This window comes from Grampus griseus (assembly GCF_964374135.1).
Source record: "Grampus griseus genome assembly, chromosome: 7".
NCBI lineage: Eukaryota > Metazoa > Chordata > Mammalia > Artiodactyla > Delphinidae > Grampus > Grampus griseus.
Window position 1 is genome coordinate 74,345,469 of NC_139001.1, and position 16,070 is coordinate 74,361,538.

Sequence of the window (16,070 nt, forward strand, 5' to 3'; positions counted from 1 at the left end):
ACTATGATTTCCATTTTACAGAAGGAGTAACTGAGACACAGAAGTTAAGCACTTGGCCTGTGATTATACAGCTGGTATATGGTAGAGCTAGGAATTGAACGTATGCAGCCTGGTGACACAGACTAAGTTTTACATCACTACAACATACTGATTCTACGTATAATTTGAGAAAAATTAAGAAATAGACTAAATCGTTATAATAGGATGAGATATCACCAGTTATCAAATGCAGAAAGTTTGGGGGGTTTTTTGTGGTATGGTTCTGTCGTGGGGGTTTTGCTGAACAATCCTTCCCAAAATATATTTTTTAAAATATACGGCACTATTGAGGGTAATTTATTTAATTTCTGACACTACATTTAAAACAACACTTTATTTTTGTTTATTTTTTTCATAAAAGCTGGAAAGTGTTGCAACTGAGAAGCTAAGCACAAGTTTATTTTAGAGGCAGTAAACACAGCCTAAGGCCCTCCTTATAATTATGACAAGAGAAAGACTCATTTGGGCTTCATATGGCTTTGAGTCACAGAAACACATCTGCACTCTACCTTCCCTAGAATATGTCGATTGAGGAGAAATAAAAGAAAAGCAGTAGGAATAAAACAGTAGTGGTAAGTAACAGCACGCTTTAAGAAAGGGGACCTTTGTGCTCCAAATCTTCCCAGACCTGCTCATCAAACTTCGCAGACAAATTAATCAAGGCAGTTGATTAAACAGGAATCTGGACGGATCCAGAGATTCTGGGAGAAGGCTTGGAAAGGCAACATGCCCTAAGTCACCTAAGAAGACACCTCACGCACCACTGCACTTCCTCATCCGGTGGAGGCCCTCAAGGATTCTACAGACTGGAGGACAAAACAAAAAGATAAAGAGGAAATTATAATATTGCTTAACAGGTGGATTAAAGATAGAGAAGAAGCTATAAGAGCCATGGGAGGCAGGAGCCAGACCTGAGAAGGTTTCCTGGAAACCACAGCTAAATCAGGTCAAGAAAGACTAATAGGCATTACCTGGGTGAAAATGCCAGGAAAGGAAGTTGGCACAGCATGTGCTAAAACCAGAAGTCATTGTAGTGAATTGGTCAGCATACTACTTTCTTAAAAACGTGAGTTACACATCCAATATTTAAAAATTGTTCTCCATATCTGTGAGTCTAGTTCTGTTTTGTAACATTTGTTCACGTTTTTCAGATTTCACATATAACTAAAAATATAGAGTATTTGTCTTTATCTGACGAATTTCAATTAGCATAATACCCTCCAGGTCTATCCATGTTGTCACAAATGGGAAGATTTCACTCTTTTTTTATGGCTAATATTCATCGCATATATATACCACATCTTCTTTATCTATTCATCTGTCAGTGGATACAGGTTGCTTCCATATTTGCCTATTGTAAATAACGCAGCAATGAACACTGGGGTGCATGTATCTTATTGAATTAATGTTTTTATTTTCTTCAGGTAAATACCCAGGTCACCAGCGGGGAGAGGGTGGGAGGATGGGAGAAATAGGTAAAGGGAATTAAGAGGTACAAACTACCAGTTATAAAATAAATAAGTCACAGGGATGTAATGTACACCACAGGGAATGTAGTCATTAATACTATACTAACTTTGGTGCATAATCTATAAAAATATCAAATCACTATGTTGTACACCTGGAACTAATATAACATTGTGAGTTAACTATACTTCAACTTAAAAATAATATAAATAAGTACCATAAATTGCTATGTTTCACATAAAAATTAGGATTTCTATCTGAGATCTGCTGAAACTGAACAGCAGCTGCTGCCCTTAGGCAGGGCTGTGCACCCTTGTTAGCCCAGGATTCCCACTCACTGGCTTCACACGTTCATCATCCCAGCCTGGCCCCTGCAGGCATATAAGTTTGCTAAGCCTGGACTAAAGACAGGACAAGTCCAGCACTATCAGATTCAGGATCTATTACCTAATTCAGCCACTGACGTCAGAAGAAAGGAGAGCCCAAGACACAAAGCAAACTGCCTTGTGCCTAGCATAAGTCCAAGCACAGATCCAAAACAAAAAATTCTTATCTTGGTAGAATTAGGAGAATACCTAATATTTAATATTACTTTGATGTTGTTATTTCTGATTATATTTAATTATCGTGAGCTGTGGGGAAGTAGGTGGGTTTTTTTTAACTTGTAAGCAAAGGTTCCTCTACATTTTAAAAACATAAAATTCCTCCAGCATTCTGATAGCAAACATATGGCTTTTGTCAAGAGACTGGCACATAGAACACCTATACAGAATTGAAAGCCGAGTTCATAATCTTTGAGAGTTTACATCCCAGAGAACAAAATGGGATTCAGAATGAGATCAGTTTTACTATGTCTGTACACCATTAGACTTGCAAATTTAAAAAAATATATATCCTAGACATTTGCAACTTCAGGTGAGACCGAAAACAAGACCTAATAATTAGTGTCTATTTCTGAAAGAAATGCATACTTAAAGACCACATGCAATTAACAACCAGGCTGTCCCGTAATCATGTAGAGTAATAACTGGAGAATAAAGTAGGGTTTCATGCAAATCACTTCTTACTGAAACTATCACTCTCTCTCTCTCTTTCTCTCATTATGTGATTGAATCATATATATTGATAATGGAATCATTAGATTTAAGGGGAATGGCTTCATGTTTTGTTGTCACTGAAAAATACCATATTCCATATTCCTGGAAACGAAATGCAATAAGCATCTCCTTAGAATGAATCCTAAGATGTTTTAATGACTTTCACCTCCTGAATCACTTTGATTCTAAACAATGGTGTTTCTTCTTATACTTACAGGACAGTAAGCAACATTTCTCAATATAAACGTACTGGGTGAGGGATTCATGATTACTCAGTAGGAAGACTGGCTAATAGGTGGACCGTCATCTCCACTGGGGACCAGACAAGAGAAAATAAAACAAGTCCATCTTTCTAGGGTGGCTGAGAAACGAGCTCTAGCTCACCTTGAAGGTGCTATCGCGCCTTTAAGTGGTTGTGATTCCTTTAAGAAATCTCAAGGAAGCTCTTTTAATACCAATCACAACATAGCCAAATCATTAAATTATACAACTTTTTTATAGCTGAAAAATAGGGAAAACCCTTTGGCTTTGTCTGAATCTACTTCAAATAAAATCATATAACTACGTGATCTGAGGTTTGAGGGATACGTTTTACCAGTTTTCAAATAAGTATTTTAAAGACATAGAATATGTGTTTGGAGGTGTCTGAACTTGATATTGCTCTTCTATTCCAATAGTGTGCTGAGAATGAAAGGGTCTAGAGAGGGAGCCTGAGAGCAGGGAGTGCAGAGAGGGAAGAAGAGCTGCTGCTAGCCCACACAATAACAAGCCAAGTCCCTTGGGTCTTACCATGACACCGAAGTGGGGCTTCCCTGGTGGCGCAGTGGTTGAGAATCTGCCTGCTAATGCAGGGGACACAGGTTCGAGCCCTGGTCTGGGAGGATCCCACTATGCCACGGAGCAACTAAGCCCGTGTGCCACAACTACTGAGCCTGCGCGTCTGGAGCCTGTGTTCCGCAACAAGAGAGGCCGCGATAGTGAGAGGCCCACGCACTGCGATGAAGAGTGGCCCCCGCTTGCCAAAACTAGAGAAAGCCCGCGCACAGAAACGAAGACCCAACACAGCAAAAATAAATAATAATTTAAAAAAAAAGGAGGGAGTCATCCTTTGACCAGTGAGGAAACGGAGTTTTGTTATTCTTTGGGCAAGTAACTGAGAGAATCAGAATCTGATCCCTGGTTTGACTCCAAATCCCATGTCCTCAGCTCTGCTAGGTTATCTTTCCCTGTATGTGTGGGTTACCTAGGGCTCTAGGTCCACCCGCCTTGCAGGCACCAGCGTTGCAGGGAACAGCTGATGGCAGCCAGTGGAATCAGAAGTCTGAGAGAACCTGCTTTGCCCACGGCCAGAAAGCCCAGGCAGTGACACCGAGGGTTCCACGAAATAGCACTTTTCCTTAAAAACCTCCGTAACACATACATTTGGAAATGGATACAGAACTGAAATGGGACTCACTTTCCCCCCCCATCCCTCTCAGGTGAATAAAATGCTGACCCAATGAGCCAAAGGACCATTTCCAAGTTTCTCAATCCAAATGGCCCTTGGCTGCATTTTAATTTTAAGTTCAAAATAGTTTGGGGTATAATTTGTGATGCACGTTTTCCATTTCCCGGAGAATTATTTCATCAAATATATACACATTTATAATTTTTCTAGTTTATACTCACAAGCATATAATTGGATTTCAGAACTTCTTTGTTGAAAAATCACAAATTTTGAAATAAAGCATGTAAAATTATTTTGCCTAACATTGTCTAACATCTTAAAGCATCTATTTTCTTAATTTGCAAACTCTACCAAAAGGGGGCCTACCTAGCATTAACACAATGTAACTATTAAGCTGGAGAGGGAAGCTAGTAGACTTTTCCCAAAGCATTTCTAGAAAGTTTCCTCAGTCCCACAATATCCCTAAAAAGTTTCTTAAGGAGGCCTTAAAATGGATAAATAGTTGAAAGTGAAATGCAAAGTCAAATCAAAATGAATGTCAATGTTGCTCAGTTAGCAACAGCCTACAAGCTCACCAGCTGTCAACGCTAATCATAGCTCAGTCGTTGACTCACTGTGTGACCTATCGCAGTACAGTTAACCTCGCGGATTTTGTATGCCAGCAATAAAATAGCATCACAAACTCCTCGAAGGCCTGATGTGAGTTATAACTCAAAGATATTGCCATGGCCCCACTTTGGGAGCGAAGTGTTAAATAAAAACCAAAATTATAAGGAAAATGATAGGATGCACTTCAAAGAACATTTCCAGCTCTGTCTGCATAATTTCAGTACTTTCATGAAACAAGCCTCTGAGAAACGGTTAACCATATAGAGTTAGTTTCAACTCGCCTTATGGAAAATACAATGTGTTCAGAATCCTCATCGAGCTTTAGATATCAGACACAGCCCCAAGATATTTAGTTGTGTTTCTAGGAGAAAAACAATTCTTCCAGGAATCTAGGCACAGGGTTCTAAACAAGAGAAGAAAATGAATTATACAGTCTTTGGCATAAACTCTAACGATAAAACTGTTATCAAAAGAATGCAGCTTATTTGTCAAACTGATTAGAAATTAAAGTCAGGACACAGATTTAATGGCTGGATGCTTAAAACTTTTTCTCTTCTTCCAGAGAACACTGCTGGATTACACTTCCCACCCTCCCTTACAGCTGGCTAGAAATGATCCAGTGGGTCAAAAAGCTATAAAACATGGAGAAGCCACTAGGATAAAGGGACAAAGGTCCGTGAATGACTACAAGAAACAATTCCCCACCTATTCACACTGAAGTGTAATGTGAGTAAGGAAGAAACCTTCATTATAAGCCACTGAGCTCTGGGAGCTGCTTATTACACCAATTAGCTTACTCCACTTAATACACAAATAGGAGATATATTTAGCATTACAACCCAAGATTTGCAATTCCCATACTTTGTATACAGTCCAGAATCTTCCTCTGATGGGTTAGACACCACCATATATAGAAAAATAAATCCATAGAGATAAAGCTCCAAAAGGACAGATAATCAAATGCAAACCATGGTGCAGAGACATTTCTTCCTTCACGTTTAACGTAATGCTGATGCTGACAGCTCTCTAAGCAGGCAGATGAACCTTGAAGCCTATTATTCAACCACTAGTCCTTTCTCCTCCTAAATATACATTCTTCATGTGGTCTCTAACACTACAGTTCCCACCTAAACATTAAAATCAACAGAAATGAAGACTGTTTGAGAACAGTTCCTGTTACAGCACTTTTATAAGATGTTTTTAAGAGAAATGCTGTTTATGAACCTATGAAAAATGCCTCTGGAGATGTAAGACTGTTTACTCAGAGAGGACAAATGAGTCTGGTAGCCAGAACTACCTCACAAAGTTTAAAGCAATCTGGTAAGCAGAAAGCCAACGTGTCAGGTGATAATTTCAGCTACATTAGTGCTCGGGAAGATTTCTACTGATTTCAGACCCACAGATATTCTTTAGCTTAGGAGCCAGAAGAATGTTTACAACTGAGGTTAAATTCTTCAAGATACTAAGTGCATTCAAAAAATAAATAGTTATATTCCATCAAAGATACTATTGAAAAGTGATACTTAAGTAGAATTTTTACAATTGAAATTTTCTCAGTTGACACCTTGTCCTAGATGTTATGCTTATGATTTTAAGTGTAACTTAAAAAAAATTTAAAGCACTTTTAGTTTTACAAAAAAAATTGAGAGGACATTCCAGAGATCTCCCATATACCTCCTGCCCCACATACAGCTTCCCCCATTATCAACATCACTCACCAGAGTGGCACATTTTTTAACCAAAGATGAACCTACACTGATACATCATAATCACCCAAAGTCAGTAGTTTACTTAAGGGTTCACTCTTGATGTTGGACATTCTGTGGTTTTGGACAATGTATCATCACGACAGTATCACACAAAGTATTTTCATTGCCCTAAAAATCCTCTGTGATCTGCCTATTCATCTCCCTGCATACATCCCTGGCAACCACTGATCTTTTTACTGTCTCCAAAGTTTTGCCCTTTCTGGAATGTCATATGGCTGGATTCATACAGTGTGCAGCCCTTTCAGATTGGCTTCTTTCACTGAGTCATACGCATTAAGGTTCCTCCGTGTCTCCTCACGGCTTGATGGCTCATTTCTTTTTAGTGCTGAATGATGTTCCATTGTGTGGATGGACCACAGTTTATTTATTCATTCGCCTGCTGAAGGCCATTTTGATTGATTCCAAGTTTTGGCAATTACGAATAAAGCTGCTACAAATATCCATGTGCAGGTTTTTGTGTGGACATAAGTTTTCAGCTTCTTTGGGTAAATATCAATAGGTGTGACTGCTGGATCATATGGTGAGAATATGGTTAGTTTTGTAAGAAACCACCCAACTATGGCATTCCAAAGTGGCTGTGTCATTTCGCATTCCCACCAACAATGAATGAGGGTTCCTGTAGCTCCACATCCTCACTAGTATTTAGTGTGCTTATGATTTTGATTGGTTGTGCTTATAATTTTTTTTAATTTATTTATTTATTTTTGGCTGTGTTGGGTCTTCGTTTCTGTGCGTGGGCTTTCTCTAGCTGCAGCTAGCGGGGGCCACTCTTCATCGCGGTGCGCAGGCCTCTCACTGTCGCAGCCTCTCGTTGCGGAGCTCAGGCTCCAGACGCGCAGGCTCAGTAGTTGTGGCTCACGGGCCTAGTTGCTCTGCGGCATGTGGGATCTTCCCGGACCAGGGCTCGAACCCGCGTCCCCTGCATCGGCAGGCAGATTCTCAACCACTGTGCCACCAGGGAAGCCCTGTGCTTATAATTTTGATTTCTCTTTGATTGATATTCATCTTAAGGTTTCTCTAACCTCTACCAGTTTCTCTGGCCAGCAGTTAATGTAAGCAGCATTATGCCAATAAAAAACTCAGCGATTTAAAGAAACCTGGTGCTGTATTTCTCTTATTACGCCAAACAAGGCTAGGTCTATTTCAAATATTTTATATCCTGTATGGGGGTGGGGGAGAAAGAAAGAGGTATAATAGATACTAAAGACCTGCTAATGTGTCAGGTACTGTGATCATTATCTTGTATATTCTGAACTGGTTAGTGCTTGGCAGGGGAGAAAAGCCTGGGAGTAAAGTGACAGTATCCTTACCTTATAAAGAAACTAGAGTTCTGGAAACTTTCATAACCTGTGCACAGTAACAAGCTCACCAAAACCCAGCCACACTTGCTTAACAGACACATTCAGGGAGCTAAATATCTTTTCATTTGAGGAACCATTAAAATAACCCCCAAAGTAGATCTTACTTTGACTAGATATAATCATGCCATTATTTTTTTGCTGCTGCACCAATCCTATCTTCTGAATTTGGGGTCATTGGTACTACCAATCAAAAGACCCTTGTTTACTAGGATCTCTTACAAATAATGTATTGAGAGGGAGAGACTGAGAGTAAAACAATGTTCTCAAAATTCCTATGGATTTTAACTTTCATACTTCACTTTGCCTCGCATTAGCATAAGTAGTTTTCCTCAAAAAGGTGGTATATAGGTTTACTTATAATTCAACTCACCTAATCCTATCAACTCACTAACATCACCACTATCGTGGTTTTCATGTTCCCTTCATTACCATGCATAACAAAGTAAACTATAGCCTTTAGTAATCCACTCAAGGTACAGGCTGTCTCTTACAAAGTGAGAGGCTATTTTGCAAAGCATGAAGATCCTGTTGTTAACAAATATTACTACATCATTGGCTTTAGGAAACAATAAGTTTAATTGTATTCCCCTTCAAGCTAAATTCTGATTTACCCTCAAAAACCAGGTTTACACCCCCCCAAAAAAACCCAGAGCTTTCTAAATTGTTTCACCATAGAATTACAACAAATAGTGTTGTATTATATATTCATTAATTTATCAAAAAGACTATATTCACATAACTTTTTAGGAACATATCACCATATAAATCAAGTCTGCCATAAATTATATAAGCTTAAATAGAAAAAAAAACCACAGTGGGAACTTCAAGGAATTTATTACTTACAACAGGAAGAAAGTTTAAGCCAATAATTGGTGTTGTCTACCTTGTTATTGGCTCATCTTCAGATCAGGAATCAAGTAGAAGAGAAAACAGAAGGGTGTTTGTGTGACCGTTTGTAGCCATTCTCCTACAAGCTCAGATGAAGGACAGGCCATTTGCTACTAAACCTCAAAGTCTTAACACGGTATCCCTGAACCCAAGGGTCTCCAAAGATGAGAGCAACTTTCGTGCTCACTATATATTCATACAGTTATTCACACTTTATGTTCATATCCCCTGGGAATAACTAACACTTTTGGCAAGTTTACTATATTCCAGGAATTCTCCCAGGCTTTACTGCTCATCAACAGTCCTATGAGGGAAGTAGCACTGTTCTCCCCATCTTGCAGATGGGGGAAGAATGAGGCCTAGAGAATTTAAGAAAATTGCCCATAGTCACTCAGCTGTTCAGAAGCAGAGCTGGGTGTCGATGCAGACAGCCTGCAAAGACGCTCCAAAGATCGTGTTCTCGTCCTTTCTGTTACGTTGCTATGAACAGAACATCGACGAGAATCTCTCATTTCCTTGATTCTAATAATATCACTCCTCACACTGAAGAGAGATTCCCTGCCTACGCATGGTGCAGAAAAGAAGAAAAAAACATTCACATCTGGGCTTTGAGAAAGCTCTCTGTGGTTCTCAGGCTTCACCTCAGAGCTGGCTCCCAGAGCCCACCACACCTCCAGAGTGGGTAATGGAAGGAACAGTTTGAGCACGAGAGGCCCACCCTCAGCCCTAAAGAGATCTTTGTTACATCAACCACACCGCTGGGGTTAAAAAGGAGCCCACACTGTTACACCAGTTTCCAGCTAGGACCTAGAAGGTATGAAAGAAATGTGGAGTTTAAAATTTTTTCAAGTTTCCAAAAAAAGGCCTTCAGTGTCTAATGACAAGACAAAAGCCCGAGGCAGCCCTCAGTTAAAAGTTTGCAATCCTACCCTAGTTTTGCCCCCATTCTTCCCACCCCCCTGAGGAACCCTCCTGCAGCCCTGACTGTAACGCTCTCCACCACTGTTCCTTGCTAAGGTTTACCGCCTCCGAAGCTACCCAGGGCCCTCTCTCCTAATTTAAACTCCATTCTCCCACCACCTTGGAATTAGAAAAGGAAGCTGTCCCATGAAGTAACACTTCCCTTTCACTAGACAGTAAGGAGAGCCGAGAAAAGCAAACTGTCCCGAGAGGAAGACTGGATGTCTTCTAGGTCCCTTCCAATGAAAAGTTTATTATTAAACAGACCTATACTAAACAGTGAATGACAAATACCTTACTCTTGAAAATCTGCACACCACTGCAGGGGTGTTTGCTTGCTACATCCCTGGTGGGATTTAAGATAGTGCTGGGGAGTTTATATCCCACTACACGGCCTCCTGTTCCTTGGCATACAGCTGGTCTGGGGAAAGGAAAAATCAAGAAGGCTTTGTGGAAACTTAGTCACCTACATGTGGGTGAGGAAACAAAAAGAGAGGGAAAATGGAATGAATAGGAAGCCTTTCCAAGACTACTCAAAAAAATCCTACATGTATCACTGGAGGGGGCCTGAAGTGTGGATGTCATTTGTGGTCACAAACCTCCTTCCCTGCAGGTGGACACAGTCAAAAGAGGCCAACATTCCATTCATCTTTCCCCCATCAGCTTCCTCGCTGGAATTGAAGATTTAGGTTGCCCAGCTCCAAAATATAATAATAATAACAACAACAATAACAACAGCTCTCTCCTTAGGCCATGATCTCCATCCTTTCTAAATCTGACCTTATCTCCAAAGAAAAAAAAATCTCTAGGCCTCACTTGGGTCAACAGTGGAGACTCTTCACCACTGAAAAACATAACATAAATGTTAATAGTATGCTTGCATGAAGAAAAGCCACACCATGAAGTAAAGTGGAACAAAAAAATCTTTGCTATCACCTCTAACCTCCAACCTGCCCACAAGAAATGCCAGTCTTCACAAATGTCTCTATTTCCTCACCTACGGTAGCTTTTATTCAAGCGACTGAGTAAAAGGTAAGTGAACCACATCTTAGTGGATTTCATTGTGTTTTCCATTTAATTAATCAAGAAAGTATATACAATAGTTTTCCTTTTATTCTTTTCCCTGCAAATACAAGCTAATTTAAAAGGGTTCTGTGAGCTGACCTAGCAGCTAAACACTTACAGCACTATCCCGTCACCAAAGGTGCTGAAACAACTGACCAACTTTTACAATCAACCCGTTTGTATTTGGAATACGACCTCTGCCTGTATTTTAGGAAGGAAGCTTTGCACCAGGAATATCAAATGAGCACAAGCTAGGTGCCAGGGGATGCAGAGCTTCGAGTGCAGGAATGCCAGCAAAATGTGCCTCAGCTTAAAAGTCAGCAGACAGTTTTCTCGGCCATCAGTACCTGGGGCTTTCAAAACCAACTTATTCTTAAAGGAGGACAGTTTATCAGTTGGAATCATTTCATAAAACTGGAAAAAAGATAGAAACACAAGCCAATACTTTAAGTATTGCTCTCAAGAAAAACAGAGCGTGCCTAGTCACATTTAAGGTCACAGCTTCTGTAAAATGTAGCCAAATAATGGGTGTCAAGGGGCAGTTTCTTTCTTGACTATTGAAGTCGGGAAAATTTCCTCCCCTAGAATGGCTCTGATTGGCAGATATTCTCTGAGAGAGGACAGCTGAGGCCTGTGGTCATTTTATGTCAATGGCTCAACTGAGATGGTCTCCTCCCCCCTCCTCACACACCCCTCTCTTTTTTGCCAATCCCTATGGTTACATCCAAAACTGCTACCCAAGATACGCTCACGGCAGTGGCTTAAAGGGACAGGAATCACTGCAAAAAGAATACACACACTTGGGCATATGTCTTATGCAACTCACTGATTGAATATGCCTATGGTGATTTTTCTCAAAAGAACTTGTCAGATTACAATTATAAATGACTTGAAACTGCTGGTATCTGTTTCGTTTGGCTATTAGGGTGGTCAGGATGTCTAACTTAGGAAGGAGAAAATGACAAAATGTCCCAGGAATCAACAGACCTTCATCTTGCTTGATTTTACTGACTAAAATTAACCCCTAACTTGATGGATGGGAGGCAGTATCAACTGCTTATTCTATTCTGTGAAGAAGAAAAGTCAAACAACAACGACAACAAAATATATTTCTGAAACAGTATTCCCTAGGTTCAAAGTTAAGTTATTAACTCGGAAATAGAACATCCTTACTGTTGTTAACAGACATGAACCATGTACAAATTTAGCAACAACTTACCATACTAGACATCGTGACCTTTGGCACTGGCACTATCCAATATCGTTTCAGATACCACCGGTAAAAGATGGCAGAAGTAATCTAATCTGTTAAAGTCCATGTCCCCAACAGAACTGCACTTCTAAAATAGCCTGAGCAAAACCAACATCTTTTCACACTTACTTTTAAGGAACCAAGGAAACATTTTAAAAGAAATAGTGCATCAAGCATGTTCAGCAGGTGAGAATGAGCTTCAATAGCAAGTCAGTAATACCTGCAACATGTATACCTAGGGAAACCTTAAGAGTAATGTGCTCACAGTTAAGAATGAAAAAAACAAGCACAACCTGTTCAATATCGTCCATCTTTAGGAGGTAGCACTAGAAATTAGCTTCTTTTTTATTTATAAGCCAGCAAATTGATTCTTCTTAATATGTGTTTTTAACGTGGTATTTCCCATTCAGGACATGGGACTCCAAGCAACGTGGCTGGCTCCACCACCATGTAGCACAAAGAAACAGAAAAAACATGTACAAGACAGCCCAGGCAGGGCTTAAAGGTTCTCACAAAAATGTGGGATGTGAGTAGTTCATAGAGAGCCCAGCTACAAATAGCTTCCCAAATTCCTTCACCTCCATCTTTGAATTGGAAATGCACCAACCAACTGGTATCACAAAATGCCCTAATGACATAGGGAAGGGGGAACAGGAGATTAATACTAACTACTGAGGTTAGTATTTCAAGCCTGAAAAGAACAAAACCATTCACCAAAGTTATTTCCTGGCTGAACTATGGGAAGGCATAGTTGTAGTGCAAAGGGGGAAAAAAAAACAAAATGAAAATAAACTGAACACTTTAAATTATTTGGAAACTTCATACCAATCTCATTTTCATAGCTTTCTCCCACTAAAAATTTTACCCAATATAAAGTAATAATACTACATAAGTAACTAAACTTTTCAGAAATAAACCCAAGATTCCGAGTTGAGCCTTTTGTATAGGCTCTTTCTTTTCCATTTCCTTTCTCAGCTGCCTGCCTTCTAGTAAGACAAACTCTTGGCAGGAGCATAGAAGGTATCCAGACATTTGGATGAATTAGACAAGGAAAGTATAAATGAATAAACCCTGGCACTCTGAAATGAAGCAGTCTTTTAAAACCAAAGAGCCAAAACAGAGGCTAAATAATATAATGCTTTCTGACAAAGAAATTTACTTTTTAAAAAATGAGATATACACAGTTCTCAAGGATCATTAAGGCAGTATTCTAAATTAGTGTCTTTTTCAGATCAAGCTGAGACAGTAATTTCTAAACAATACCATTAGCCTACACACGCCCCATACACAGTTCTTTAACAGATTTGTTTCATATTATAATCAATACATGTACAGTTACTTACTTGCTTCCTTTTGTAATGAGCAAACTGAGAAAGGCCTAGAACAGTTGCAAGAGCACCTCCTCCAACAAGAATAGTCCCTTTCACTGCCTTTTGAAATGCCATTTCTTAGCCTACAGAGACAAAAAAAGAAACAAAAAAGTTATTTGGGATTTTTATCACACAATAATCCAGAAACAAAAAGAGACTGCCTAGATTATGAAATTATGTTAAACTAGAAAAGAAAACACACAATAAGGAATTTGTTAACATACCAATTTGTATACCACAATTCAAAAACAATACACAAAAAAACCAAGAAACTGACTTTATAAAATGACCATCCAATAGGAATTAAAGAAAGAAAAATTCAGAGACAACTGAGGTTATTTACATGGTATAAAGTCAAGAGAGCGGTGAAAAGAAATGGGTACCTGACAAAACTGCATGCTGTACTTGCAAATTTGTTCCACCACTAATCCCCTCCACAAAAAGAACTGGTGGAAGTCTTCTGTCACTCAACAGGACAATGAACCTCATGCCTGCCTTGGGTTCTCTGGCAAGTGTTGAATTCCACTCTGGTAACAACTCCCTTCCTGAGTTTTCCCCTTCAGAAAGAAGCTCTCGCTAAAACCAAAAGCCAACACGTTTACATTTCTATCCCTGGAAGAGTCTACACTTTACAGATAAAAAGTAAAAGAAAACCATGCCATGATCCTTCTACAAAATGACAGATATAACACTGCTATCATTCCTTTCATTAAGGGAACTTAAAAAAAAAAAAAAAGGTTTCTTCTAGCCAGAGTTGCATGGCACCAAAATTTCAAGGGGAAACCCAGATCAAGCACTCCTTCGTGCTCACTGTATATTTCTAAATAAAGTCTTGTACTGTGTTAGCTCTTGACTTTCTTTCTTCTCACTTGTTAAAAAAAAAAAAAAAAATTCCACTATTGGATTGATGGAATTTCTTAATTTTTTTTTTTTGAGGACTTAAATAGTCTAACTTTTTCAGAAGCCAAAAAAACTAAAATAAATAAAAATAAAAATTCCAACGAAAAACATCTTACTCCCTTTTATTCTGATAAACAAAAAAAAAAAAAACAAAAAAACGATAACACTGTGTGATCACCTAAAAACAATTCTAACTTAGAGTTGATATTTAGCAATTTGACCTGCCTAAGTCTTTCACTTACAAAAGCAGCTGGCACACCCATGTGTTACAGGGAAGCCACTACCCTACTTTCCTGAATGGGTGGAGTTCTGACCTGTCTGGACAACATACCTTATGCTTTACAGATATCTCACAACTCAAATTATTTAATATGAAGTCAATTTTAACCTAGGATAGTAAAAAACATATAGTATCTCAATGTAAATTATGATACAGTTAAAATGTTTGAGTTCAGGGACTTCCCTGGTTGCACAGTGGTTAAGAATCCGCCTGCCAATGCAAGGGACACGGGTTCGATCCCTGGTCTGGGAAGATCCCACATGCCGCGGAGCAACTCAGCCTGTGTGCCACAACTACTGAGCCTGCGCTCTAGAGCCCACGAGCCATAACTACTGAGCCCCTGTGCCGCAACTACTGAAGCCCGTGCACCTAGAGCCCGTGCTCTGCAACAAGAGAAGCCACCGCAGTGAGATGCCTGCGCACCGCAACGAAAAGTAGCCCCCACTCGCCGTAACTAGAGGAAGCCCACGTGCAGCAATGCAGACCCAACACAGCCAAAAATAAATAAATAAATTTATATATTAAAAAAAAAAAGTTTGAGTTCATGTTGACTGAATAGAATCTATTAGCATAACTATCCTAAATCAAAGAATTTCAAGTGCAGTTGGTAACTCTGACTCTACAGAAAATCCATTTTGGAATACTATAAATTATATACTAAAATAAAAGCTGGCATTTCTTAAAATTTTATTTTTCTTCTGATCTCATTCTTTTCTGACAAACTCCTAAATTCTAAGACTCATCTTTATTTTTAAGATTCTCACCAGAAAAATATTTCACATGCGTATGTTCTTTACTGCTGGAGGTCTCGTCTTTCCCATCCCTTCTCTGAATCAACCATCCCCTCTCTCCCAAGTTATGCAAAAGAGTTGATGTATGTTGGCTGGGGCTTCCATTCATCATTCAGTCAACCCTAAGAAAAACCTAACGTCCACGATTGTTCTGATGGTGAAAACCGCAATTGAGCCAACTTGGAAGGCACCCCTTTGTCACAGCTCAGCATCACCATTCCTAGTACTGCTATAAATGTTCATATGGGTGCCTATCGCACAACAGAAACCCTAGCAGCCCGGAGACAGCATGCTATCCCCTGGCTAACTGGGCTTCCCTGACAATTAGAGACAGAGAATAGAGACCTAGTTCTAATTACCTGAACAATGCCTGTGCCCACCCCAAATAGATGGTAGCCTGGCAATCCCTTGGATGTGAGTTTTGCAGGTGGTTGACTTTAGCTCAGTATCATTCCTTCTGTCTTGTTGATAATGTCATTGATGACCTCACAAAGGACACCACACATCAGTATAGCTAACTGAGGGATGTCATACAACACAGTCATAAAGTGTCTCAGCAGAGGTGTGCATTCAGCCAGTTAAGTTTGGAGCTAGTTTTTCCAATTGTGTAGCTCCCTACATTCCCTGCTCACCTTATTATATTGCCTCAATTTGATTTTCCTGAAACCAAAACTTGCTAAGGAGGATATCTTCATGGATTTTCTCAATGAGCCACAAATACTATGGAAGAACTGCATTGACATATTATTTTGCAGAGTTATTGATAACATTGGCT

At 39.5% G+C, this 16,070-nt stretch overlaps 1 protein-coding gene across 3 annotated transcripts in view; it reads right to left on the reverse strand.

Moving 5' to 3' along the window:
• Nucleotides 1-16,070, reverse strand: part of GPD2 (glycerol-3-phosphate dehydrogenase 2) — a 134,427-nt gene that overhangs the window by 85,157 nt on the left and 33,200 nt on the right. For all 3 annotated transcript variants that reach the window (XM_082658127.1, XM_082658126.1, XM_082658125.1), the window contains exon 2: nucleotides 13,298-13,407. In XM_082658127.1, the coding sequence (XP_082514253.1) occupies nucleotides 13,298-13,399 (102 nt within the window). In that variant the 5' untranslated portion in view covers nucleotides 13,400-13,407. The remainder of the gene's footprint in view (nucleotides 1-13,297; nucleotides 13,408-16,070) is intronic.